The 25405-nt window shown below is 36.9% G+C and overlaps 2 protein-coding genes across 22 annotated transcripts in view; both read left to right on the top strand.

Annotated features, from left to right (window-relative positions):
- The window catches only part of SLC4A7 (solute carrier family 4 member 7), a 132230-nt gene extending 116342 nt beyond the window's left edge, over nt 1-15888 (top strand). For all 13 annotated transcript variants that reach the window (XM_040696263.2, XM_040696266.2, XM_040696265.2 and 10 more), the window contains 11 exons: nt 685-790; nt 2610-2771; nt 3816-3929; nt 4350-4511; nt 4807-5058; nt 7192-7260; nt 7664-7837; nt 8167-8298; nt 8913-9013; nt 10771-10878; nt 11471-15888. In XM_040696263.2, the coding sequence (XP_040552197.1) occupies nt 685-790; nt 2610-2771; nt 3816-3929; nt 4350-4511; nt 4807-5058; nt 7192-7260; nt 7664-7837; nt 8167-8298; nt 8913-9013; nt 10771-10878; nt 11471-11552 (1462 nt within the window). In that variant the 3' untranslated portion in view covers nt 11553-15888. The remainder of the gene's footprint in view (nt 1-684; nt 791-2609; nt 2772-3815; nt 3930-4349; nt 4512-4806; nt 5059-7191; nt 7261-7663; nt 7838-8166; nt 8299-8912; nt 9014-10770; nt 10879-11470) is intronic.
- A 187-nt stretch (nt 15889-16075) lies between these two features.
- Nucleotides 16076-25405, top strand: part of NEK10 (NIMA related kinase 10) — a 91084-nt gene continuing 81754 nt past the window's right edge. For all 9 annotated transcript variants that reach the window (XR_005857784.2, XR_005857787.2, XR_005857785.2 and 6 more), the window contains exons 1-5: nt 16076-16134; nt 21458-21573; nt 21889-21949; nt 23104-23234; nt 23710-23808. Coding sequence is in view for 4 of the 9 variants with exons in the window: in XM_040696273.2 (XP_040552207.1) it covers nt 21500-21573; nt 21889-21949; nt 23104-23234; nt 23710-23808 (365 nt within the window). In the remaining 5 variants the exon portion in view is untranslated. The remainder of the gene's footprint in view (nt 16135-21457; nt 21574-21888; nt 21950-23103; nt 23235-23709; nt 23809-25405) is intronic.

The raw sequence follows: 25405 nt of genomic DNA, 5'->3' as shown, positions 1-25405 counted from the left end.
GATGAGTTGTATAGTTAAGTCAGTATCTTATTTCTTCTAATTCCTTAAAAGGTATACATTGAGTTTTTTGTCCAATATATAAATTCTCGTGTGTGGTCACTTCTTTGCGACTCTCAGCACCTCTTCATCACCTCCTCACTTGTGATCAGAGTTCATTTTATGTTAAGAGTAGACTTGTACTTTGCTTCTTTAATAGAACGTTGGGATAAACCCTGGCTATGAATGTATTTGTTGTTTATGTGCAGCATCAAATCCCCACCCTGCAGTGGGCATGGGAAGTGTGGTGTACAGAAGCCTCCAATCCTCAGTGCCGCTTCTAAACGGCTCAAGGTCCTTCTGATCGAGGCCCATTTTTTTTCTTTTTCTTTCCCTCCCCAGCCTTGAAAACGTTCCACATGATGCCATATGATACGGGATCTCCTTTCAGCTGATTTAAGTCAGCTGTCCTAATTCTGTTCCCTCCCACCTCCTTGGGCCCTCTGCTGTGAATGGCCTTGGCTCTATACAACACTGCTTAGCAGCAACTATAAGTGTTAGAGTGTCATCAACATTATTTTTCTCCTAGAACCAAAACGTAGTATCATACCAGACACTGTGAAGAAAAGAGCTCTGTCTCAGCTGAAAATTAGACAGCACTTAAAAGCATATCATTTGTGTTTTTTTTTTTCCTTTCTTTGCTCTCAGGTGTGTATGTTCTGAGCCTCAGAACCCCAGCAACGAAACCTTGAAGGCTTGGGGGAAGATGAATAAATCTGTGGAAACTATCGCATGGAGTAACCTTACTGTAACTGTGAGTATCTAAAAGGCAGATATCTGTATCTGTCTCTTTGTTTTTATACATCCATAAAGACACAAAAACTAAATCTCACAACACATAATACTTGTGTTGATCAATATTTCTTGTCTGGTTACTTTTTCATAGCACGGATTGTTTTTTTAAAAACTGTATTTGCAGTTCTTTTATTGCACCCATAATGCTAAGCAGTCATTGTACTGTTTTGGATAATTGATTTGGTGGCAGTAAATTCTAGTATCATAAACGATTGCTTGAGATAGCCGCGTGAATACTGGTGGCAGAGCGGTCTTCTTCCTGAAGTGCAGATGAACGTGATGAGCAGAATAAACAGGAGATAATTTCCTTTCCTTTCCTGGAAAGGATGGATAAGTATTTTACAGAAAATGCAAAGGTAGAAATCTGAGTTAAAATGTGCTTGCAGGTACATGTCTTTAGATCATGTTAGACATGGGTATAAAAGTGTGTGAGAAACTACTTAAAACTTGATTGGATGAAAATAATAATTCGGGAAATTGAAGGTTAAAAGAAAAAGTGTTTGCAAGAATAAGCATGGAAGCGTTACTTTCTGGGCTGGATATTTTGCAACCACATCTGGTTAATCCCTTGGGTGTGATCGGTCACCTAAACATAGATGTCTACAGCCACTTTGCATCTGGTCTACACCTACGTTTAGTATAATTTGCACTGGCTGCAGATTTAGTGTTGAATTTGCTACCTGCAGCCTCCTTAAATCTTCTCAAGATATTTAAAATGGCAGTAAATATCTTTGTATGCGTTCTGCTGGTGTCTGAATCTGAGGGCTTACACTGAAATTAGGATGTGTTTTGTGCAGCAAAAACACTATTAACAGCCTCAGTGTTATACTTCAATTTTAGCAGTTGTGTTTTCTGCATACCACCTGTCTACTCCTAGTCTATTGTAATTACCCAGAAAAGCAGTGAATGTAGTATTTAAAACTTATTTTAATAATAATAATAACTCTGTTATTTATTTTATGTAACTTTACTTTCTCTTGAACAATTTTATTTTTCTCAGGCAGAACCGATCCAAAATTTTGTGGTGCTTATAATCAAAATTAGTTCTTAGTCAGGAGAATTGTTTACATAGCTATAACTTACTTATTTTCATAAACAGGCCTGCTTAAAAACTAGGCTGTCGAAATATTACTTCCAGCTTTGTTGGCTTCATCTTTTCCTGTGCTCTGTGCTGCTTCCCTCTGCCTTTCACTGAGCCCTTTAGATAAGGATGATTTGAGTCTTTCCTTTTAACTCAGTTCTGTTATTTAACATACTTTTCTGCTACATTAGAATTTTTTTTTCTGTCATTTGGATTAATCTAATTTTCTAAGAAGCCATTTTTCCTTTAAGCATATCAGGATAAAACTCAAGAATAGAGGGAAAACTCAAGAATGGGGGAAACTGAGGACATCTCATTTTGTGTTCAGCAAGTTGAAAGTTGATGGTGAATAGGCTGCTTTTCCCGAACATAGTTCTCATCCTTAATCTACGTGTTCAGTCTTTGATGCATTGAGAAATAGAATAGAAATGAGGTGAATGTGAGTTATTAAAAAAAAAAAAAAAAAAAAAAGTTATTTGGGGCTTTTTGAGATCCTGAAAAAAATGAATAATTGCTGCTGTGACTTTTCTGGAACAGACAGGTTTTTTGGCATTTCAGGATGAGGTACTGATGGAAGAAAGAATTGCTACAATCCCCCAAAAAAGGTTTTTATGTGTATTTGCTATTGGTAGGTTGCAAGTTTGAGTATATTAAATGACTAAAAACGTAGAAATTTAAGGATTTTCTTTCTTTACAGGAATGTTTAGAATTTCATGGTGTGTTTCATGGATCTGCTTGTGGCCATCATGGACCATATATTCCAGATGTTCTCTTCTGGTCTGTCATATTATTCTTTACAACATTTTTCCTCTCCTCTTTCCTTAAGCAGTTCAAGACCAAGCGCTATTTCCCAACTAAGGTAATTCCGATTAGAGATGACTGTTACTTTGTGGTAAATGCATTAATATTGAATACGTTAATATAGCTTAGAGGGGTTGAATTTGTTTAGTTTGCTTCTGAACTTTGTTTTGTGAGTGTAACTTTAACTGTGTTTCCTCTAAGATAGAAAAGGAAATGGTAAGCAATATTTTCTTTAAATTCAGAAAATTAAGATATATCAGTTGCTAAAAATTCAGTACTTGGTATTTTTTCTTGCCATTGTGACAAAATGTTCTGAATATTAGAATATCTGAGCATGTTTGTCTTTCATATTAATGGCTATGGGCAGATATCATCTGGAGCGATTATTTTCCCAGTTCCCTTGCCTAGTAGTACAGAATCATTGTTCACTTTCTCCAACCTGATGATGTCTGAAGTGTGTTGAGTTGTTCCTGAGGGGGATTACTGTTTTTAATAGAAAATAATATGATGATTTTCCTTGGACTGATTTATACAGTATATTTCTACTAGGCAAAATAAAGTGGGTAGATCTCTGGACCTCACCTCGTACCTACAGTGTGTGCTCCTAATGCTTAACAAAGTCACCTTTGATAACCTGAATTTGTTAGAAAATATCCCTCCCCTACAAATTGAACATCAGATGTATTATTATTGATTTCAGAACAATCCAGTGGTTTTACTGAATTAAGCTGCAGGAAAATAGCTGTGATGAACTCTCAGCTGAGCTGAGAGGACAGAAAGATGAGGAAGAAGTTAATGTGAAGCAATCTGCTTCTTGTATTAGATAACTTTAAATAGGATTATCAGGTGAACTGTTGTACAGAATACTCAACTTCATGCTATGCTGGCAGGCAGCTTAAATTTAAAAATAAAAATAAAATGCATGTAATGTTCAGTGATGTAATATAATATAAATAATAATATAAATAGATACATTATAAATAGACTTCACTAAACTATAATATAAATAGACTTCACTATTCACAGGGAAGAAGATTCTCTTTCTGCTGATGCGAATTATAATGATGAAACAACCAGAGTTAACAGGTTTTTTTGTTTATAGGTGCGTTCTACGATCAGTGACTTTGCAGTATTTCTGACGATTGTAATCATGGTTTTGATTGACTATCTTGTAGGAGTGCCATCTCCTAAGCTTCATGTTCCAGAGAAATTTGAAGTAAGAAATAAAGCCTTTTTAGGAAAATGTCTTTTAAATGCTTGCAGCTTCACAGACAATAGAACATTAGTATTAAATAAAAATAGGAATTTAACTTTTTGACTTGCATTGTAGTTTAAGTAATCTCCCCTTTCTGTTCTGAATAGTGTCTCTCCTGACAAAACACCGCTTCGTGCTGTAGTATTACTGAAAAGTATGTAGTCTTTACATGTGCAGAAATCAAGGAATGGAATGGATGTTGTATTTTTTTCCATATCATGTTGATATTTAACAGTTAGTCAGTCTTTAGGTCAAAGACACTGGGGAGGAAAAAAAATCAAGGTTCATATTTAAGAGACTGTTCACATGTTCACTGCAGGTAATGTTTGTAGCAATGAAATCTATACTTTGTTTTAGTGAATATTTGTTTATTTTTTCTAGCCCACACATAAGGACCGAGGGTGGTTCATAGACCCTCTTGGAGGCAATCCTTGGTGGACGCTCCTGGTAGCTGCTGTTCCTGCTTTACTCTGTACCATTCTCATTTTCATGGATCAACAAATAACAGCTGTTATTATAAACAGAAAAGAGCATAAGCTCAAGGTGAAAGTCTATCCATTTTCACAAAACTCTAGTTTTGTATAAGTCAGGTTTATTTTAAGTCAGATCCAGTCTAAGTCTGCAAAACAAACAGCTACTAAATAGATGGGTATATTGACTAATATAGAGTGGCTATAATTTTGCAGGCACTTTAAAAATCTGTAACTTCCATATAAATGTTATTTACCAAGTAGATATATTTAAAAAATATAAAAAAAATTACCAAGTAAGTTATAAATCTCGCATCATACAAATAGAAAATTTATCAAATGATTCATTTCTTTGCTTGATTTCACAGAAAGGCTGTGGTTATCATCTTGATCTTTTCATGGTTGGTATTATGTTGGGAGTCTGTTCCATAATGGGCTTACCGTGGTTTGTCGCAGCAACTGTCCTGTCTATAAGTCATGTTAACAGCCTTAAAGTTGAATCTGAGTGTTCTGCACCAGGAGAGCAACCAAAGTTTTTGGGAATCCGGGAGCAGCGAGTGACAGGATTGATGATTTTTGTCCTGATGGGGCTGTCAGTGTTCATGACCTCTGTGTTAAAGGTAGGAGTTTGACCGAAATACTTGGATTTTCTTTGTGCTTTTGATTTTCATATTGTGATATAATATTTCATGACGTTCGTACATCGTATTACATCAAGTAATACATGTTTAGGTCCATTGTCAAACTTTGTTTTTAGCATCCAGTGTCGATTGAATAGAAACAACCAGTGGAGGGAGATGTGGGAAAATTGAACAAGCTAAAAGGATAGTGAGTAGAAAAGAAAGCAACCTTTGTCCATGTTGCATGATTTTTTTGCTAGTTGTTTTTTTAGATTCCCAAGTCTGTTTTACTCAAAATAGTTTTGTAATTCTTACGTGAATATATAAACGGAGAGAGAAAAGGAGTGTGATAAAGTTGCTTGAGCAGAAGTAATATAATATGGCCAGTGAAGCAGAAATCGAGTTCAAGAAGTGATAATCAGAAATTACATTGCCTACTTTTCTTTCTTTTTTACCTTTTTAAACTGCTTTTGAGGTCTAAAATGTAAAGATTATCTTTCAGCGTGTTGTGAAATGGAGGTAAAAAAGATTTTGCAGGTCAAATCAGGGCCTCAATGTACACTTTCTCTAAATTTATATCAGTTCAGTGTGCTTCCATTGCGTCAACTCCAGCAGTTAGGAGAGAGAAATAAATTAAAAAAACACAACTGTCATTTAAAAGACAAAATAGCAGTTGTGCCATAAAGTGCATAATTGCTGATATCTTTAAAGAACTTTGTAAAAGTCTCTTCAAGGACAGATCACAACTCAGTTCACAAACAGATAGCTTCTAAGCTGTGAATGAATAGGTGGTGGTAGGAAATAAACCCGTGAACATACAGCTGTAGTTTAGTAATTCTCATTACAAATTGTTATTTGTAATTACATATATACATACACATATATATACACATACACATATATATGAATTGCTGGCCATTTGTACAAGTTTAAGACCTTAGGGGTTTGAAAACAATAAGGTGATATTTATAAACAAATATTTAGATCAAACAATCTATGGTAGAAAAGCCACCAGGAGCTCAGCTTTATAACAGAGAACAGAGAATCAAAATCAGGAATATGAAAATGGATTTATTATTGCTCAGAAGATGAAGGTGATGATTGCTGAACCCTGGTGTTCATCCCACTTTTTAGCAGCTGGTTCTTGGAAAGTAAAACCTGCATTTGTTATGGGATCAAGGGTAATTTGAATGGGATTACTACAATTCATTCTCTGAAATACTTTTGTTTTTCACTGTGAGTGACTGTTATTGTTCAAAAGAAGAAAGGAGGACAATACCTTGAACTCCAGACTCTGTGCTTTTGCTTCATGTGTGAATGTATGCTGATTTAATTCAGTAGAAGTTAATGCTAATGAAGTATTAGCATGTCAAATTAAGTTGCACATGGTAAAGACACAATCTAATCCATGTACACACAGTAATTAATCCCTAGGGCATAGTTTCATTCCACGCTATTTTAAATTTCACTGAAGGCTTTTGTTCAGGCTTGATGGCAGCAGTTTCTATTAAGATTTCTTTACTGAGAATTTCAATCAGTTTGGGAGCAAAGTAAGCTTTATTTGCTTTGTGTAGGCTGCACATGTGTGATGCAGGTGCCACTGAAATCAGTGGACAACTTCATTATCTTAATAAGTTTTCAATTGATTTTACTGCAAACCTAGCCCTGAACAAAGGTTAACAGTTACGGCTTCATTTGTTTCATGTGCTCTGGGAAAACTGTGTTAGTGAGGAAAAAAATTAAACTTCATATGACAGATTTCCTGAAGTTGGTTGTCCCAGTATAGTTCTTATCAAATAGCAACTTTATACCAGTATTGTTAGCATTAATAGAAACACTGGTTGCAACCTAGAAAACGTAATCCATGGGCAGTCAAGACAACTACTTTTTAATCCTGATGACAGCCATATTATCTCCAGGGAAATGACATAGGTCCTTCTGCAGCTCCCAACTATTTTTGCTTTTAATGCTGCATTTATTCCTTCTATAAATAGAGCATTAGCCTTTGTAGATTTTCACATAAGTACAACAGGAATGAAAATAATTTGGTTCATATCTTTCACTTATATAAACTGCTAAGTTGTATCATGTTGATTCTACAAGTAACTCCATTGGTGTTGTTTTCCTCTGCAGTTTATTCCAATGCCAGTTCTGTACGGTGTCTTTCTTTACATGGGAGTGTCTTCATTAAAGGGCATTCAGGTAAAATCTGACTTTTGTTTAAATGAAAAGGAAAATGTAAGACATTATTTTACATAAGAATCCATGAAGATAACCAATATTGTCTGAGCAGGCTGTAGGATAATATCCAAAGTATCACGTTCAGTGTTCGTTCTTATCACGGTCTTCAATTCTTTTGCTTTTATTCCTTCAGTAGTGTAGCTGAATAGTAAATTTTCTGAAATACTCTAAAATGTTATACCAGTAGTGTTTGAGAGGAAAACAAACAATAGAGACCCCAGCCCCTTGAATTTTTGGGGAGTTTGCTGGTATTTTAATTATGGTCAATCTGTTTATAGAGTCTCCTAAAAATGTTTTTTTATTTAAATATTTCCTTCTGGAGAGGAAGAAAATCATTAATTGAAGGATTTATATTTCATTGCAGTTTTTTGACCGTATAAAATTGTTTGGAATGCCTGCCAAGCATCAACCTGACCTGATATATCTGCGTTATGTACCACTCTGGAAGGTCCATATCTTTACAGTTATTCAGCTCACTTGTCTAGTTCTTTTGTGGGTGATAAAAGCCTCTGCAGCTGCTGTTGTTTTCCCTATGATGGTAAGTTATCTATTCTACAAGTTAATCATTTGCCTAGAGTGTGTGTATCATCCAACATCTCTTCAGGATGTGTTTGCTACCTTATGAGGGAAGGGACTGAAAAAGAAACAAACTTCAGTAGCTGTTCACTTTTGAAACATGAGAACTCCTGAAAGTAAGCAATTCAGCTGTGAAAAGCTACAAAAGGGGAAATGATCTAACTTGGCAGTAAGATAAAACTGGTACTAGGAGAAAAGGCTACGGTTAAAAACACCGAATGTACTGGAAGTGTGTGATAATATTTATTTCAGTAGTTTAATATCAATGATTCCTTTTATGGTTCTCTCTAGGTTTTAGCATTAGTGTTCATTCGCAAGCTCATGGATTTATGTTTTACCAAAAGAGAGCTTAGCTGGCTCGATGATCTGATGCCAGAAAGTAAAAAGAAGAAAGAAGATGACAAAAAGAAAAAAGAAAAAGCAGTAAGTATAAAAATACTCAAACTGAACATGTTGTAAATTAATAGAAACCACTTAGTGGCACTTAAAATTCTTTTACCCAAACATACATATTGAAATCCTTTACTAATGAAACTTACTGATTGAGCAACAGTTACTGGCTGTTAAGGACAAGTCACTATGTCAGTGATGTTGTTATGAATTATGACTCTTTATGAAGTGAGCAAGCAAAGTTGAAAGAAGTGGTTCTTAGCACAAGATTTTGTTACCTGTGTCATTCATCAGGTTTGAATGTACATATGGATAGATGGGAAAGAAAAACAGTGAAGTAGGAATCTTTACTCTGGTTAAAGTAGTAGCAAAACTTTACAGTACAAAGGACCTTCTCCTTGTGTGTGTATGCAGAATGATGGTTAAAACCAACTGCTAGTTGGTAATAACATGTAACTGAATAATAGTTGTGTAACTTCTCAGTAAAAGTATCAGCTGACTGTACACCAACTAGCTGAATTTCTTAAGCTTAAAATTGTTCTGAAGTGTTTTGCCTCATAACCCAATGGAAATACATTGTCAGTGTACAAAGTTCTTGGTTTCTTCTGTATGAGAAATCTTATAAAATGTTTCATTAAAATTTACAGGAAGCAGAGAGAATGCTTCAGACGGAAGACAACGAAAGTGTACACCTCCAGTATGGAGAAGGAAATGTTTTGAATTTTCCTGTAAAAACTCTAAAATACAGGTATAATAAGATGTCCATCTTCTAAGAACTATTTCTATCAAATGCCATAATTTACTTCATATTCAATTGGTCATGTATGAGCTTAATTTTTTTCCCCCAAGCTGGTAACTCAGCCTTGATTAGCAAGTTTGAAAGCATATCCCACAGTGCTATGGTGGTGTTTTTTTTTTTTTTTTTTTTGATGGAAACATCTTTAATTATAAATTTACGTGACCATCTTGAACAGATCTGATGACTCAATTTCGACCAGCTGTTCTCAAGGTGAAGAAGCTTCCTTGGTCAGTTTTTGTGGAATACTTGTGTGCTACTGTGCATGAAATGTTGAGTATTAAGCAACTAATAGCATCAGTTGAGCCATGTGTTTACCAGCCACTTGGATTTTTCAGTAGTAGTCTAAACATGCAGTTCTTTGGTTTATTTAAGTGAATGCTAATTTCTGTGACCTAGGAAAAAAAAATTGTTCTGCAGGCAGTCTTTTTGCTTAAGAAGGTCTTTTTCTGAATGTACGTTGGAGGGCAGCAGGGTTGTCAGCTCTCTTCCAGAAACGGAAGTGCTGCAATTTCACAGCACTGGAAGGTGTTATGCCTCAGTATGTGTCTCTTTTACTAGGGATGTATTCTGGTTAGTTGTCAGGTATTTTACGGGTGTTCAACACACCTGGAAGTTGTGACAAATGAATAGCATGCCAACATTTTTTTGTCTGTCTAATTCTAAAAATTCCTAGATTAAAATTCAGGTGTTGGGTCTACTCTGACTCAGTCATAGAATCACCAAGGTTGGAAAAGACCTCCAAAATCATCTAGTACAACCATCTACCTACCACCAATATTTTTCCACTTAGCCACGTCCTTAAGTATAATGTCTAAATTGGTTTGGGAACAGGCAGGTTTTCAGTTTAGACATATATTCCTTCTCAGTCCTATTGTCTACTCTAAGAGCAGACTCAATCCAACTTCAGCAACTCAAGTGAAGACTATGCAAAGGCATTATTATTATTTTTTTTTTTAATTGAGCAATTGATAATTGCTCTCATGGTAGAATTATGAATTCATCAATTGTCTGCACGTGTATTTACTATGTATTTCACTGTATTGCAACTTGTGGGGATTCCCAGTGAAAAATAGGCTTTGAAATGTTTCTGTGGTGCTTTGATGCAGTCTTATACATCTGCAGTAGATCCTGAAGCTTAGGTGTTGTCTGTAGGGATGTTTAAATCTGCTTTACCTGTAAATGTGTGAAAGGCAAAGGTCAAAAATTTTGAAAGCTTACCACCTGTGATACTGAACTTCAGTAGGGGGGAAAAAAAGTCAAGGCATTCAAATCTGTGCTACTTTTTAATCTGAACTGAGTTACCAGTTCCAGAATTTTATTAATGTTTACTTTTTGCACTCGGTTATTCACTGGAAATAGCTTAAAACAATTCTGATGTATGAATGCCCTGACTGAATTGTATGATTCATTTTATTATTTATAAATATGCAAAATAATTTTCTGAAGTAAGAGCTAATTTAGAAATGAGATACTACTAACAGATTGTGACTACCTGTGTCAAACTGTTGATGATACCATGAGATTAAGGTGGCACTAGTGAATTATTGCACTTTAAAGTTTTTGTTCAGGTACTGTGGTAAGTAATGAATTGAATTGTGGCTGCGTAAATATTGAGAGAAGGCACAACTGATGTGCTTTGAGTGACAGCAAGTATAATGTCTTTGAAGGGCATTAAATACTAACCAGAAAGTATGTTTGTTCTTTAGCGTTGATCCCTCAGTTGTAAACATATCAGATGAAATGGCCAAAACTGCACAGTGGAAGGCTCTGTCCATGAGTACTGAGAATGCCAAAGTAACCAGAGCTAACCTGAGGTAGCTATAATTACTCACATGTTTTCTAACTTTTGTCATGTCTTTGGTAGCTAACTACTGTACTCATATTTATTGAAATTTATATCAGGTAGCGAGCATACATGGTTTATAAATGGGCTTTTCACTTGCAAGGAGCTTGATTTTGAGCTTAATTTTTGCTCTCTGCTCTGAAATCAAACAATGTCTAAGGACATTGTTAAGTGCATTATTTCTATTTTAATGCCACTTCTAATTTGCTTAATACGGTTGTATGTTACTCTGATGGGTTTAAGGGATCTAAAACCTTTATTAGAGTGTATATGAGCATGGGAATTGTTTGGTCCTGAATATTACAAATGCCAGTGAGAATAAAAGGTAAGTACATTTTCACTGCTGCTTGGATCTTCCACTGGGTTGGTGGGTTTGGATATTTGCCCAACTTAGTTTAGATTTCTAAAAATTAAATTGGCTCAGATGGTATTCTTATTGGATATGAAATATACTTGAAGTACTGTCTTGACTCTTGAGTATAAAATGTTTGATGGCTAGCTTTGAGAGAAATGAACAGTATCTTGAATGAAATATCTTAAATGATCATCTTTGCTTTCAACAGCCCTGAGAAACCAGAAAGTGTGAAAATAAATGTGGAAGATTCACCTGTTGTGAAATACGTGGATGCTGAAACATCTTTATAGAACTGAAACAGGGAATTGTGTGTATTTGTGTGTGTGTATATACATCATTGTAGGATATTCTACCATTGAAGTGTGATTTCCAATGTAAGGAGTAACATGTATTTAATTCTGCCATTGTTTAGGGAACTGTAGATATGCTGACATGAGAAGATTTTCCTGCAGATCATTTGAGTGGTAATCACACTTCAGCTATTTATTTTATTGGGAATTTTATTTTCATTTTAAATAGGAATATTGTAATGGATGCATATTATTTTCAATAATCAGTCTGTGCATAAAGGTTAAATCAGCTTTTGCTGATGGTTACTGGTCCACATTGCTTAGAATTTCGCAATACCTCTGTTTATAATGTGCGCTACAGAAGTTTGTTTTCCATGCAGGAAATTACTGCTTGTTTTTGCAGGGTATACTTTTTTTGTGATTTCATAGATCAAATATTAATGTACTGTTAACATGAACTACTGTGTTCTCTGTCTCCACTACATGCTAATGTGTTTTGGATTCTGTCATTCATATTTTACAGAGGAGGCCTAGAGCCCTAAGTCAGATGGCTAAATAACCCTTGAAATACATGTAAATATTCTGTTCTGCTACTTTTAAACATACCCCTGATTTTTCATTGTCATCCAGTAGCCATATGATTTTATTAACTGCAGTTACAGTCCCAAGTCAGTATTTGCCATTCTGAAATCTGTGTTTACACAATATAAATTGAATTTATAGGCAGCAATTTGTTCTGTAGGAAGTTATACTTGCTACTCTTGATTTCTTCACCTGTTTTTATTTACACTTTCCATTGACTTTGAAAAACTGATTTCCTCGTCTCTAAGACTGACACTTGAGAGTATTTCACGTCCTTATCAAAATGTCTTTCTTGCTCAATTCATTTTTAAAATTTATTATATATTTGATTAAATTAGCCACAGTTCTGTAATAGGTTTATGATCAGTATTATTTTATAGATTACAAATTGCTTGTGGTATTTCTGTGTACAGTTCTGATTCTCTTCATTGTAAAGGGCTTCTATATGATAGCACACCAACTTATTTTAAGCATTTTATTTATTTTAATTAGTATAAAATTTTATCGTGTTAGAAGAATTGAAAAAGTAAATATTCATTTATTGACGTAAATGGGATTTTGGAGGTTCATTGATTAAAAATGCATTGATTTAAAAAGTGCATTTATTGTACTTACGTTTTTGAGGTTTAGTGTTTAGCAGTGTAAAATCTGAGATTATGAGAATTTTATGTGTAAATGAAAACCTTGATCACTTACCTGCTGCAGTTTCCATTACTAACATTTTTTGCCTTATGCCTTTGTTTTTTGGCTTGAATTTCTGAAATGGTCTTTTTAGATTCTACCAGCCCTTTCTGGATGTATTATAAAGGCTTTAATTAGAATCTGTGCACATTTCAAACTAGAACATACTGTTAGCTTAATTCTGTTTTGGTAGATTTGCAAGATTTACTGTGGACCTCGTGGTAAAATTCTCAGTGAATGCAAAAGGAGCAGATTTTGGAGGAAGGTGGAGTTCATCTGGAAGTACCACCTGAGGTGGAATTCTGGTATTCTTCAGACAAGTAACAATGAGATGAAAGATAATTATATCTTATGAAAACAAACCCATCAGTTGGAATGAGAGGAAATATTTGAAAGTAATGCTTAAGTTACATGGGCTGTTAACCGTTCCCATTACACGTAATGTAATAGTTTATTTTTTTGTGCTCTCCGTTTGACTGAATTGATAAGGCAGTTCACTGAAAACACATACTAGTGTACAGCAGTATGAATGATCCTACCCAAACTCTCATGGCAAAGGCTCAGTGGAAGAGAAAAAGTAAGGTCTGCATTACTAATTTGACTAGTACTGTGTGTGACCTTTATAGGACAATGTCCGTTTATCCTTAGATAACAGCGCAGCTTGTGCCTTAGCTTGAGTATATGCTCTTTCAGGAAATAGCTGTTTTCCCTCTAGTGAAACTGGGATGCAATGAAAATATGGCAGATGGTTGCCCAAAACTGTTGGCATTATTCAAAAGAAAAAAACAAAACAACAGCACATCTGCTCGTCCGTTACTGGCTATTAACTGGCTACTGGTGAATCTAAGAAGGAAAATACTATTTTGAGCAGTTTACATAGTGTTATCCACAATATGCCACTTTTGTACCATTCTTCTTAGTAGTATTTGATACATCGTATTCAGAGCCCTATGATTGTTTCCAAGATTCTGAAGTTGATTATAACCCTCTGAGATTTTTTAACTCTTCACTGCCAGAAATCAGGATTCCCTGGTGCTATACAACTTTCATCTGGCTTCTGCTTTTGAAGGGTTAAAGAATGGCCAATATTGCAGGAAGCAGGTGTTTTTCTTGTGAAGTTTAAACACAGCAAACGAGCCACCAAAGCCCACAAGTCTAATTGCAGTATTTCTTTAAATTCTAATTCTGTAGATACTTTCATCAGTGCCAGAAATACCATGACTTGCAAAGCAGTTTACAGTGACCTTTAGTTTCAGTGTTCTTTGTTAGTAGCCTGTCCTGCTTGCACTTTTTTCCCCATGTGAATAGAAGACAACCTGGTATTGAGTGCATAAAAACCCATGGTTAACTTACGGTTAAGTAACTTACTGCTCATTGTATATCACTTTTGCTTTAAAATTGTGCATAGTTGAAGTAAAGCTAAGGATATCGTGGACTGTATATAGATAAGTTTTGCCTTAATGGGTGCAAAAGAGCAGTGATAAGAACTGTGCACTGATACTTTCACAGGGGTTAAGCCCTGTAAAAATTAAGCCAATATATTTCCATTCCAGCAGTTGGAGGTAAAGGAACAGTCCTGCACTTTTTTTTAGATGCCTTGGTTTCCCGGAATGGAGCTTAGTGCTACTGTGTATCTGGCTACAGAGCCACCTCAGGAAGTCCCCAGTTTTCTTTTTGTTTGTTTGTTCTGTTTCCCCTTTTCTTTTCTTTCTAATTTATTTATAAATATGAATGTTTACATAAAGCGTGGGTCTTAATTTTGACCACTCCATTTAAATTATCATCTAAAATATTTCACTTAAAATACAGTCTTTTGTTTAAATTAAACTCTGCAAAACTCCTTCTCAGTACTTCTCACGTGTTACAGCGACGTGCTTTCATTCTGTTTACATATGCCCAAGTTAATTATACCTTCCTAGATTAATTTTACAGCTGCAACGGAGTATATTGTTTAGTAAAATGTTCCAAATTGCCAAGTTCGTGGTGGTGAGGCCGTTAGGGTAGAATTCAGTGCCCTGTTAGGGTTTTTCAACCAAATGTACAGGCTGTTTTTCTTCTGTATGTAATGAAAGCTTTCCCGTAACTTTTCATTTGCTTCGCTTGCATCTTTGTCTTTATGTGGTAGTTTCCTAGTTCCTGCCTCGCGTCAGGCAGGTTCAGCTTCTGTAATATACACCTGTGACAAAGCGGTGTCCTGTCACAGAGCCTGCACAGTTTTAAAGGATTATCTTGTACATACGTTCTGTAAATCTAAGATAAATGACTCATGATTTTTGGTTCACAGCGTAGCCTCTTAGGTGAGCCTCACGATGATTTTAGTTTTCCTTTTGCTTTCTGTGATTAGTAATGTTTTAATTACTCATTTAGGTGAAATTTATTATAAAGTACAGTATGAACGTGTGAAATACTTTGTTTATACCAACAGTAATTTATTTTACAGCAAATTTTAAGACTAGAAGCACACAGCTTTGAGTCAATGTAAGACTAGTGCTATGAATACAAAGCAAATTGCTTAGGATTTTAAGTCCGTTTTATTTTGTAACTTTTTTTTTAGGGAGAACTTATAGGAACTTCTTAGTTGGCATTGAAGTTAACCTAAAAGACATTTTCATACTGAATTTAGGATCCGCTGGCATTTGTTTGGAATAATGAGTTTGAAAACCAGTCCTTTTCTACGTGTCGCCGTTGGGGCGAGGCACACCCTTTGCAATACAGCCCCTCCTGCTGCGGGCGCTCCGCGCAGCGCTGTCTTCCGAGGTTCGGCACCCGCAGCTGAGCCGCGCTCCGATCTCAGTGCCGCCGGTCGGAGTCGCCATCGCATACTGTACGTTTCCACTTTGTATGACTGCTTTTCTAATGGCGATGATGCTTTCTTACTTTATAACGGAATCCCAAACGAAGCGTTGTTCCAAATGTAGAATCGATCTTCGGTTTGTATCGAGAAAACCAATCTCAGACTTGTTTTCAACGTGAAAGATCCAGCCTTTGTTGTTTTTAATTACTGGTAGAATAAAATTATCTTTTGTAACGTTTCAGAAAGTTGGCAAAAGCAATAAAAATCTACTGAACGATATCTGGCCTTCTTGTATTCGTGCCGGAGAGCCGGGCCGCTGCTCCGGCCGGGCGTCCTCGTTTCCATGGCAACGGCGTCTGGCGTCGGCTGTCGCTAGGGTATCCTCGCGTCTCCCAGCACGGCGCCTTGCGATTGGGCGCCGCGTCGTGTCTTCCCGAAGAAGAGGATATGCGATTGGCCGCCTCCTGGGGCTGCGCTCCCGAGGACTGCGAAGCGGTGGCGGAGGCTGAGTGAGGGGGCTGTCGCGTGAGTCGGGCAGGGCAGGGGTGGCCCATTGACAGTAGCGTGGGGGGAGGCTGTTGGGCCGTGTCCCGAGGGCCAGCTGCAGGCCCCTGTTTGGGAGGGAGCCGGCCCACGGGGAGGGCAGAGAAGGTCGGGGAGTCGGGCTGCAGCTTCCTCAGCGCTTCGTGGCGTGGTCAGGAAGCTACTGGAAGCTTTTCCACAGGGCACTGTGCTCAGCTTGCATTTGTAGTGGAGGTTGCCTCGACCCAGGTGCAAGAGCACTAGGCTTCTCGAGCCTGTCCAGGTCTCTCTGGGTGGTCTCTTTCCCGTCCCTCAGGTGAGTCAACCACAGCACACAGCTTGTTGTCATCTGCAAACTTACTGAGGATGCGCTTGATCCCACTGTTGATGTTACTGATGAAGGTATTAAAGGGCAGCGGTCCCAGTACTGACCTCTGGGAGGCACCACTTGTCGCTGATCTCCATCCAGATATTGAGCCACTGACCCTCACCTTCTGGGTACAGTCTTGCAGCCAGTTCCTTGTCCATCAGTCTACCTATCAAATCTCTGTTTTTCCAATTTGTAGAGAAGGATGTTACTGGGGACCCTCCCACCTTCCTTCTAACAGTGTTGTCCCCAGCATTGAACCTTCACCCATCTGTGTGTTCAGAAGGCACTAAACCCTCCCTTGTGCTTCCCAGTGTCTCCAGTCCCCCAGAGGCTGCCTAATAAGCAGGGCGAACAGCATGAATTTCATACAGCTACATGTGATTCTTACCTTGGTACAGGGCTGCTATCTGCCCCCCAGAAATCTACTTTTCCTTCATCTATGAGCTGCAGATTGGCATTGTGGGCTTAGGCAGAAAATGCAGATACAAGATACAATCTGGAAAAAAGCCCAGAGTCTCACACTGTGTGTGCCCAAGAATGTGAAAACAGGCCCGGCCTTTTATGGCTTCCCTAGAGCTGGTTTGGTGCAGAGGGAAAAGCAGGGGACTGTTTCCATTTGTTGGAAAAATGGGAACTTTGGAATTCTAGTTTATTTTCAGAGAATCTCCTAAGAAGTGATTAAACAAAATTCAAGGGGAAAATACATGCATATGGAAGTTTTCATGTAGAGTAAACGTGCAGATTTCCATATTGATTCAGCTGATACAACTTGTGAAAAGTACTCTTCAAATATTTGTATGTATTCATGGATTGGGGATTTCCTAGGCTTGTACTGCACAGTGGTGACTCTTCTCACTGTCATGTTGTCCAAAAATGAGAGGGAAGCAGTCCAACCCTCTGCTTTCATCTGACTAGAGAAGTAAAAGTACATTTTGGGAATTTTTAGTCGTCTTTTAGCCAACATTTGACTACATTGGAAATGCATTTCTAGTATGCTGATAGTTGCTCTTTTAAGGAGCGATTTTTCATCTGAGCTCACACCCAGCTTATGGTATTAGATAAATTCCTATCTAACAACGGCATCAAAAGTCTTCTACTGCTTCTTTATCCAGCTCAAGCCAGTTAAACTTCTGTACGTAGTTATGTAGTGGAACTCAGCCACTAGTGTGATTAAGGAAGGAGTTCACAATCAATCAAGCAGCTAGTTAGGTTACAAAGCTGTTTGTATCTGCTATCCACATCCAGTAGTTATTGCTAATAAATATTATGAAGAACGTAAGATATATTTTTGTTTGAAAGTGTTTTTAAACATTAAACTGTAGTTTATGGAGGTAATTTATTCTCCAATATGTCTTTGCGGTTTTGTTTATTTTGGGGTTTCTTTTCACCTTCTGAAGCTTTATGACCTTGTGTCATTTGAGACAGACTGGGCCACAGATCAAATCTGTTGTGGTAATTCCTTTGTCTCCTGTCTTTCATCATGTGGGTCTTTTCTGACAGGGTTCTTGGAACGTTCCTTGTCCTATCCTGCACATCAGCACTGTTAGAATGCCTCTCTCTTCCTATGTAATTGAGTTAACTAATAAAAAGTAATTATCACTGATAATAATTAATTATTATTGTTCTCATTCATTGTCTTAAATAAAGTTGAATAAGGCTCCATCTATACTATAGGACTTTTTTCTTAATATGTTTCTGTTCTTTTTAGAAGTTGTCCAACCTCAATCTTTTTCTGGCACTACCTGAGTGAGGTGCAAGTGTTGTTTGTTTTGTTTTGCGTGCATTACTCATGAGACCAGCTTACTAGCTGGGGCATAGTTAGTAAGATTGTTAATAGTCTGGCTCCATGGAAATTTCTTCTGGCACAAGTAAAGACAAAACACAGGGGTGGGAATGTACTCAATGGTTTCAAGAAAGTCACGTCACTGTGTGAATCAGTAAGGACGTTGTCCACGTCTGTTTTCTCTCAGGGTTATGGCTGGTACATGGAAAACAAGGGGGCGTTTCCTGTGGTACCCCTCACTCAGGGTGTGGTGCTCATGCACCCACTTGGTTTAATGACTGGCTCCTGATGTTTTCTGGTTTTCTGTGCTTCTCTTTTCATAGCTGTGCGCTCCTGTTCCCCTCCTTGCCAGCAGAAATGCTCATTGGACCGCTGTAACGGTGACCTAAATTTGTAGAAAACTAACTGTACAAAGAGAAGCACATGGCTCTTTGCCTGTTTAGTTCTCTAAACTCTCGGATTTGGACTGGATAAACTGAACAAGTGAAGGGGAGTGGCAGATTTTGGGAAGGGTCAGCAGCTGCCATTTTCACCAGCAGACGGCTGTTCCATTGGTTTAGCTCTGGAGGCAAATGGAAGGGCTCAAACACCTTAAGCCACAAGGATAAATCCTCTGTTCTGCATATTGTCCCTGCCCTTGTACACCAGCAGTACTTGGGGACAAGCTATAAGGTAATCAGGGTTAACACAGAGAAGATTAGTTGTAACCTGATTCAGCTTTCCCAGTACTGTAGACGGTGCAGCCTTGTGATGCCGTGCTGGCAGACGGAGGTTGTGCAGGGTCATTCAGCGGCCAGGGCTGCCCACTTTTCATTGTAGTATTTACTGACTTGTGCTCGCCCAGTGTCCTCTAGGAAACAGGGAGACAGCCTCAGGATGAACCCTCTGCACTGGGTGAGGACTGGGTGTGCTGCATTCCTTCTTTCTTGGACAGCAGTGAATGAAATTTGGCTTCATGTTGAACATTTGTACCTATAACAGTAGAGAGCCTCTATAATACTGCTCTGGTGCTACTCTGTTTCCTCTTGACTAAGGCACCACCAATAGCAAGATCAATGGACTGGCAGCCCTAAAGCAGGGTTGAGTGTGGTCTGTGGTTGTAAGGTTTCACATTTGTGAGGTATTCCCTAAATAATCACAAAGACCTCACAATTTTGAATGTAACCCTGGCTGTACTGGAATCCTGCTGTTTTACATGTTAAATTTTCTGGGATTTATCTATATTTACTCATGGTTGGTTTGTGTTTGATTATTTGTTGAGTGATTGAAATCCGTTCTTTGCTTGTGTGTATTCTTGAGCAAGTTGATAATTTGGGAGTGTCACCGAACTGGTGTGTAACTGTGGGGTGGTGGTTGCATCGTGCCATGCCTCAGCAATGTGCCAAATGGGTTGGGGTACTGGGGAGAGGATAAGAAGCAAAAATATTACTAAATCAAGATGTGGAAATCCATACTTGTGAGGTTTCTTATACATGCTTACCAATATGCTTGACTTCTCGTAACTTTCACTGCTTTTGAAGCAAATTAAATGAATTAATTGAGCTGCCTTCGTTTAGTTTAATGAGATGAAGAGTTCTGTCTACTTACTGCTAGAAAGGATCCTATTTATACTCATTACTTTGTGATAGCTGGTGTTGCAGGTATGTTCTGAAGTATTTTTAATAATGCTGTTGAGGGGACGCGTGGAGGAGAATAGAGGAATTTCTTGGGGATCAAGATCCATTGTTCTCTATGGGATTATCAGTGGTAGGATAAAGGCTTTTTCCATAGAATAGAAACAGGTGAACTGGTCCTACAGGACACGTCCCAGAGTGAGTTAATACAATGAATGGGTTCATGCTGTCAGCAGTTGCATTTTGGTTAGTTTTGTGTCTAATGTGAGAATGTATAATTGGGAAAACAACTCTGATTTTTCAGTAGGAAGCAGCATCTTCTGGTTTGTTTGTATTCCTTTTGTTTCCATCCTGGTTGTCTTCATCTGTTAGTCTTTATGAGGAGGAGGAATAAAAATCAATAGTAGAACTCAACACTGCAACAAGAGAGGAAAAAACAACAACAACAACAACAAAACAGATTTCAGAGGAAAAGCCCTGGTAAAAGACACACCGAAGGGAACACCCAGTCTATCCATATTTAGTGAATAGTGGCATGGATAGAAAGAGTCTGACAGTGGTGCTATATTTTCATTTTTTAAATCATGGGTGCTCTACTAATATGATTTGGCTGTATGTAGTTCTCTGGGTAACTCTTCAGCTCCAGCCTGCTTCTGACATCTCTTTTTTTCTGCTTGGACTAAATGAATAATAAACCCATATGCTGCACCAACATAATTTCCATCATAGCAGAAAGAGATTCCACTTGATTATTTTTACTTTCTACAGCTTTCTGAACAAATACATGCATGCAACAAACCATGGGCATTAGTGGGAAGTCAGACCTACTGAATGTGACGCAAATAGACTGAATGTTGGTCTGCAGTGGATCTAATGTATGGTATTGACTCTCCTGAGACCAAGCCGTTACAGCTGTGTTCACCTTTTGAAATAAGCTTTATGTCCTACTTTGCAAGAGAAGCTGAGTTCTATGGGTATAAGGCATTCCACTGAAATTCAGAAGACTCAGATTCCAAACTCTACAGAAAATTTATCTGAGTGCTTTCTAGGCAGCATGATGTATTACATTGTGTATGTTTGTCAGATACTTCCTTTTTCTGTCCTTGATCCATCTTTTGTAATTACACGGTAAAGGTGTTATGTCTGAACAGTACCTTGTATGACACAACCTTGATGCCAATTTCTAAGCACTACTTCAATATAAATAAGCCACTGTGAGAAATAATGGTAAAAATAAGCAAGAATAGGAAAAATCCTAATAAAAGGGAAGCACAATAGCAAGACAGCTACTATTATTTACCCTCATCAAAAATTTGTTGGGAAAGTGGGGCTTCTGTATTTTATCTTTATAAATTTCTTTTTAATATCTGGAATTCTAAAGAGTATCCTCATATAATGCCTAAGGTCTCATGTTGAGAAAATGCTAGAGCTGTTTTTTTTTGTTGTTTTGTTTTTGGTTGTTTGTTTGTTTGTTTGTTTTTCCCTTTTCATTTAGTTCTGTAAGTAGACATTTGGTGCTTAATGCTGCAATGATATAACTCTATCATCTTTATTTTTAAGGAAATGAGTGCTTCAGCCATGCGATGATGAGACTGATGCACAATGCCTGATCAGGACAAAAAGCTGAAGAGCACAGAAAAAGCAACAGACAAAAAACCTCATGGGATTTCTATGAGGTATAGTATCTGATGTCTTACTTTGTTTGAACTTCAGCAGAACCCGTGTGGAATTCGTACTAGCTGCCAAAGCAGAATGCTTTAATTTGAAATGCGGTACAAACATGACAACTGTTACTCTGGTCACAAAGTTTATTTACACCTTTGTTGATTTAAGGCATTCTGGAGAAGTTCTAAATTCTTTTCCATGCAAAATGAGGACAGTAGACAATTTTATTTTCTGTTAGTAGCATTGTTTATTGATGTTCTTTACTCTTAAGAAGTACTTTTATGTAACTATTAATATATATACTATGCTGTTGTGTTTTATTCTAGGGACTATTCTGACCTTAAAAGACTTCAGTCTCTCTTAAATGCTCCATCAAGCAAACAACAGGTATTTTTCAATAGCTATTATTTAACATGCTGTAGAACTGTATAATCACAAATACAGTTGACTATGTTTTGTAGCAGATGCTTGTAATATTGTTGTGTTCCACTGTGGTTAATTTTGTTAGTAAAATCTTGCGTAGTGTATGTGGTGTCCATTTTTTTTCTTCCCCCTTGGCAATACTATTGCTTCTCTGTGAGATAAATCCTACTCAGGAAGGGTGGAAGAATGAAGCCGAGACAATTCCTGTCCTACTCTGCCATAATCTTTATTTAAACAGGAAAAAAATTTCTTTGTTACAATCCTGAACAGGTTGTATTCAGTTATTAACAGTCATAGTCAAGTAGCCTTGTGGATTTATTTTCTTCAATACTCTACCAAAATTTCAGTAGAAGGTAGGGTTAGAGATTTATTAGTTACAATATGTAATAAAGTATCATGTAATAATATAAGAGTAATAAGGAAGAGAAAATTAAAAATCAGCATTTTAACCATAAGCAATTCGTCTTCAGAGAATAATAATTCAGCTAAAAGTCTTCTGGGCATAAATATCAGTGCATGAAACTTTTAGGATATTGTAAGATCTTCACCTCAAATCACTTGATGGAGTTTGTGCTTGCCATTTGAAGCAATGAAAGCCAACATGTGAAGATGGGTGTGAGTCCTGGGAATACCAAAGCAATTTATCTCTTTCTATTCTGTAAAAAGAATATGACAAAAGTTAGGGAACTGTCCATGGAATACAGGAATTATTCATTTCCTTTCCTGGGTAAAGGCATGAATTGCTTCTGAGCCGAAAGCTGAAACATCAATTTCTACAACCTAAAAGAAATATGGAGGCTGTGCACATAGATAATGTCTGTGCTGGAGATTCTCTTGAGCTTTGCTGTTATAAATTTAAAAAGGTAGCTTCCTTTATGTTTCATATATCTCTATGTATTTGTTTTTCAGCCTTGCTTTGCATCGGTTTTCTACCACTTCAGTTTTTTATCACATGGTGTATGTGTTTGTATTTTACAATGGCAGTTATAGATCAAAGGTTTAACAGCATCTATAGTTCAAATGAGAAACTGAGAAAAGGTGATTCTGCTCATTAGCATTTCTGTAAAACTGTTCAAACACAGCATTTTCCTCATGAGTACCTCCTCTTTCCTCCTCAGCTTTCAGCTGTACATTTTGAAGGTGGTCAAATCAGCATAATAAGATCTCCGCAAAATGTCAGAAGTGATGGACAAAAACTCCATCGTCAATGGCAAGAGTCAACTGAAGCTGTTGAGCTTGAAAACTTTAGGTAAAAGAAAGAGCCAGTGTAATGACACTGTGTCGTATTTCTGAGCATTTTTTTGTGTGGTAGTCTTGTTGAGTTGTGGAAATCATTTATATTTTGTGTCTGATACTTGTAGTTTCATGTTAACCTGCTGAGATATTAATGCTACAGTTTTACTTTTCTAAACCTAACTGTGAATATTTTTGCTTTGTAAGTTTGACACATGCTCCCACTCAGTAGAGTGAACTGTTGGAAGTTAATATATTCAATTTAAATAAAGTAATGGTTTGTTTGGAAAGCTTATATTATACCAATACAATAGACTCAGGTTATGCAAGTCAGACTGTTCTTCAAAATTATTTCTGTCTGGAAATCTGAAATTGTGCTATTCTATTGCAAGTGCTTGTGTGACGCTTCTTATTAGTGTTAAGTTTTGACTTGTTAAAACATAATTACCAGCTCAGCATTTTCCTTTTATTATTTTTTTTTCTGCCATTAGTGTGACCTACAAGAATGAGAGAAATTTTAGCAAACATCCCAAACATAAGCTGTTTCAAGATATTTTTACCGCTTTAGTTAAGAACAGATTTAACTGCAGGTCAGTATATTAAACACATTCATTTTCAATGAAGAGAGATCATTCCTTCTTGCCTTAATCAAGGAACGAGCATGCATGGATAAGGCCTCGTATATATGTTTCAACAATAGATCTCTGTGTGGAAACTAGTAGCTTCATATTTTTACATAACCTGAGTTATAATTTTAAAATGATAATTTTGGTATTATCTTTGAAAACGAAATGCTTGGGTGGCTGGGGGTGAAAAAGGAAGGATGGAGTATTTTGTTGAAGTTTGAATGACCAAAGTTCTAACAACTGCTGTGTTTCCCTTGATCATTTGTAATCTATAATTTGTTTTTCAAAATAATTTCATTCTTATTTTGATTTTTTTTATTTGCATTTTATAGAAAAACTCTTTCTTATGCTGCTCTCACTTGGATGAGCAGGAAAATTTTGCAAGATCTTCAAAAATGGAGGGGTAAAGAATGTTTGCTGAAAAGAATCTCAGAATTTCAGGATTTATATTAATGTTTACTACTGCTATACGCTGTATTTTTCCTTTTTGAATATCAAATGCATTTTATGAAGAATTCTCTGCACAAAAACTTGAAGGAGTTCTTTGTAGGATTTACTTGATGTAAAGAAGTAAATCCTAGAGCATTTATATCTGCTAATATGTAAGAAATAGATTTTACAGTTGTACTTGAAAACGACCACAAAATTTGCATAGTTTGCTTGGACCCTTTGTCAGGGTTAACTGAGGAACCATCTTATCTTTGATAATTTAAGTATGGTTACAAAGGTGATTTAGTTGCCCTTTGTAACTATTTTATCGTGGATGTGATGGCTTCCTGTGTTTGCAACTACTGCTACTGCAGTGTGTCAGAATTGTAGAAGCTGTCACCCTGACCTGCATTACACACTTTTGCAGGTCTATGTTGATTGGGATGAAAAGAAAAAAACAAATCCAGCACATTTACTTATCAACATTGCTGTGTTGGCAGAAGTTGGAGATGGTTCTGTTGGCAAGAAAACTGTGAAAGTGCAATCAGCTTAGCTTAAGTTGTTTGGATATGAAGTTTAACAAAGCTGGCAGAAAACAATCCTGCTGGCATATGCTGAATATGACGCTAAGTTCTCTAGTAATATGGAATGTAAATGTAGCTATAGTAGAAGAGGCCTGCAAATGTCAACCAGGCTCAGAGAATTACTGTCTTTGCACAGAAATGTGACAAATTATTTGCTCCACTGAAGATATTAACTGTCAAAAGTAAAAATGTTTTGAAAGAATAGCTTTAAAGAAACACCACTTAAAGTGAGCTGAAAATAATTTTCCAATCTGACATATTAACTTATGCCTGCAAGTATATTGTTGCTGCCCATGAAAGTTATGTACTGTTCTGAAGTGGCCAAGTATGGAAGCATAATGAAAAATACTATTATTTTGGGCAGAATGTTGGCATAGAAGGGCTGAGATTTTGCTAGTATCTGTTTGCAAAACATTTATTTTTATCAAAATATTTTTAGCTATTGGCATCTTTCCCAATTGCAAATGATAAATTGAGAACTGCCATATCACATAGACTTCTGTTCCTTGGAAACTTGCCCAGATACAGATTCTGTCCTCTCAGTTAAA

Source organism: Gallus gallus, chromosome 2 (genome assembly GCF_016699485.2).
Source record: "Gallus gallus isolate bGalGal1 chromosome 2, bGalGal1.mat.broiler.GRCg7b, whole genome shotgun sequence".
Lineage (NCBI taxonomy): Eukaryota > Metazoa > Chordata > Aves > Galliformes > Phasianidae > Gallus > Gallus gallus.
Note: the sequence above shows the minus strand (reverse complement) of the source record. Positions and strands in the feature narration are given on the sequence as shown.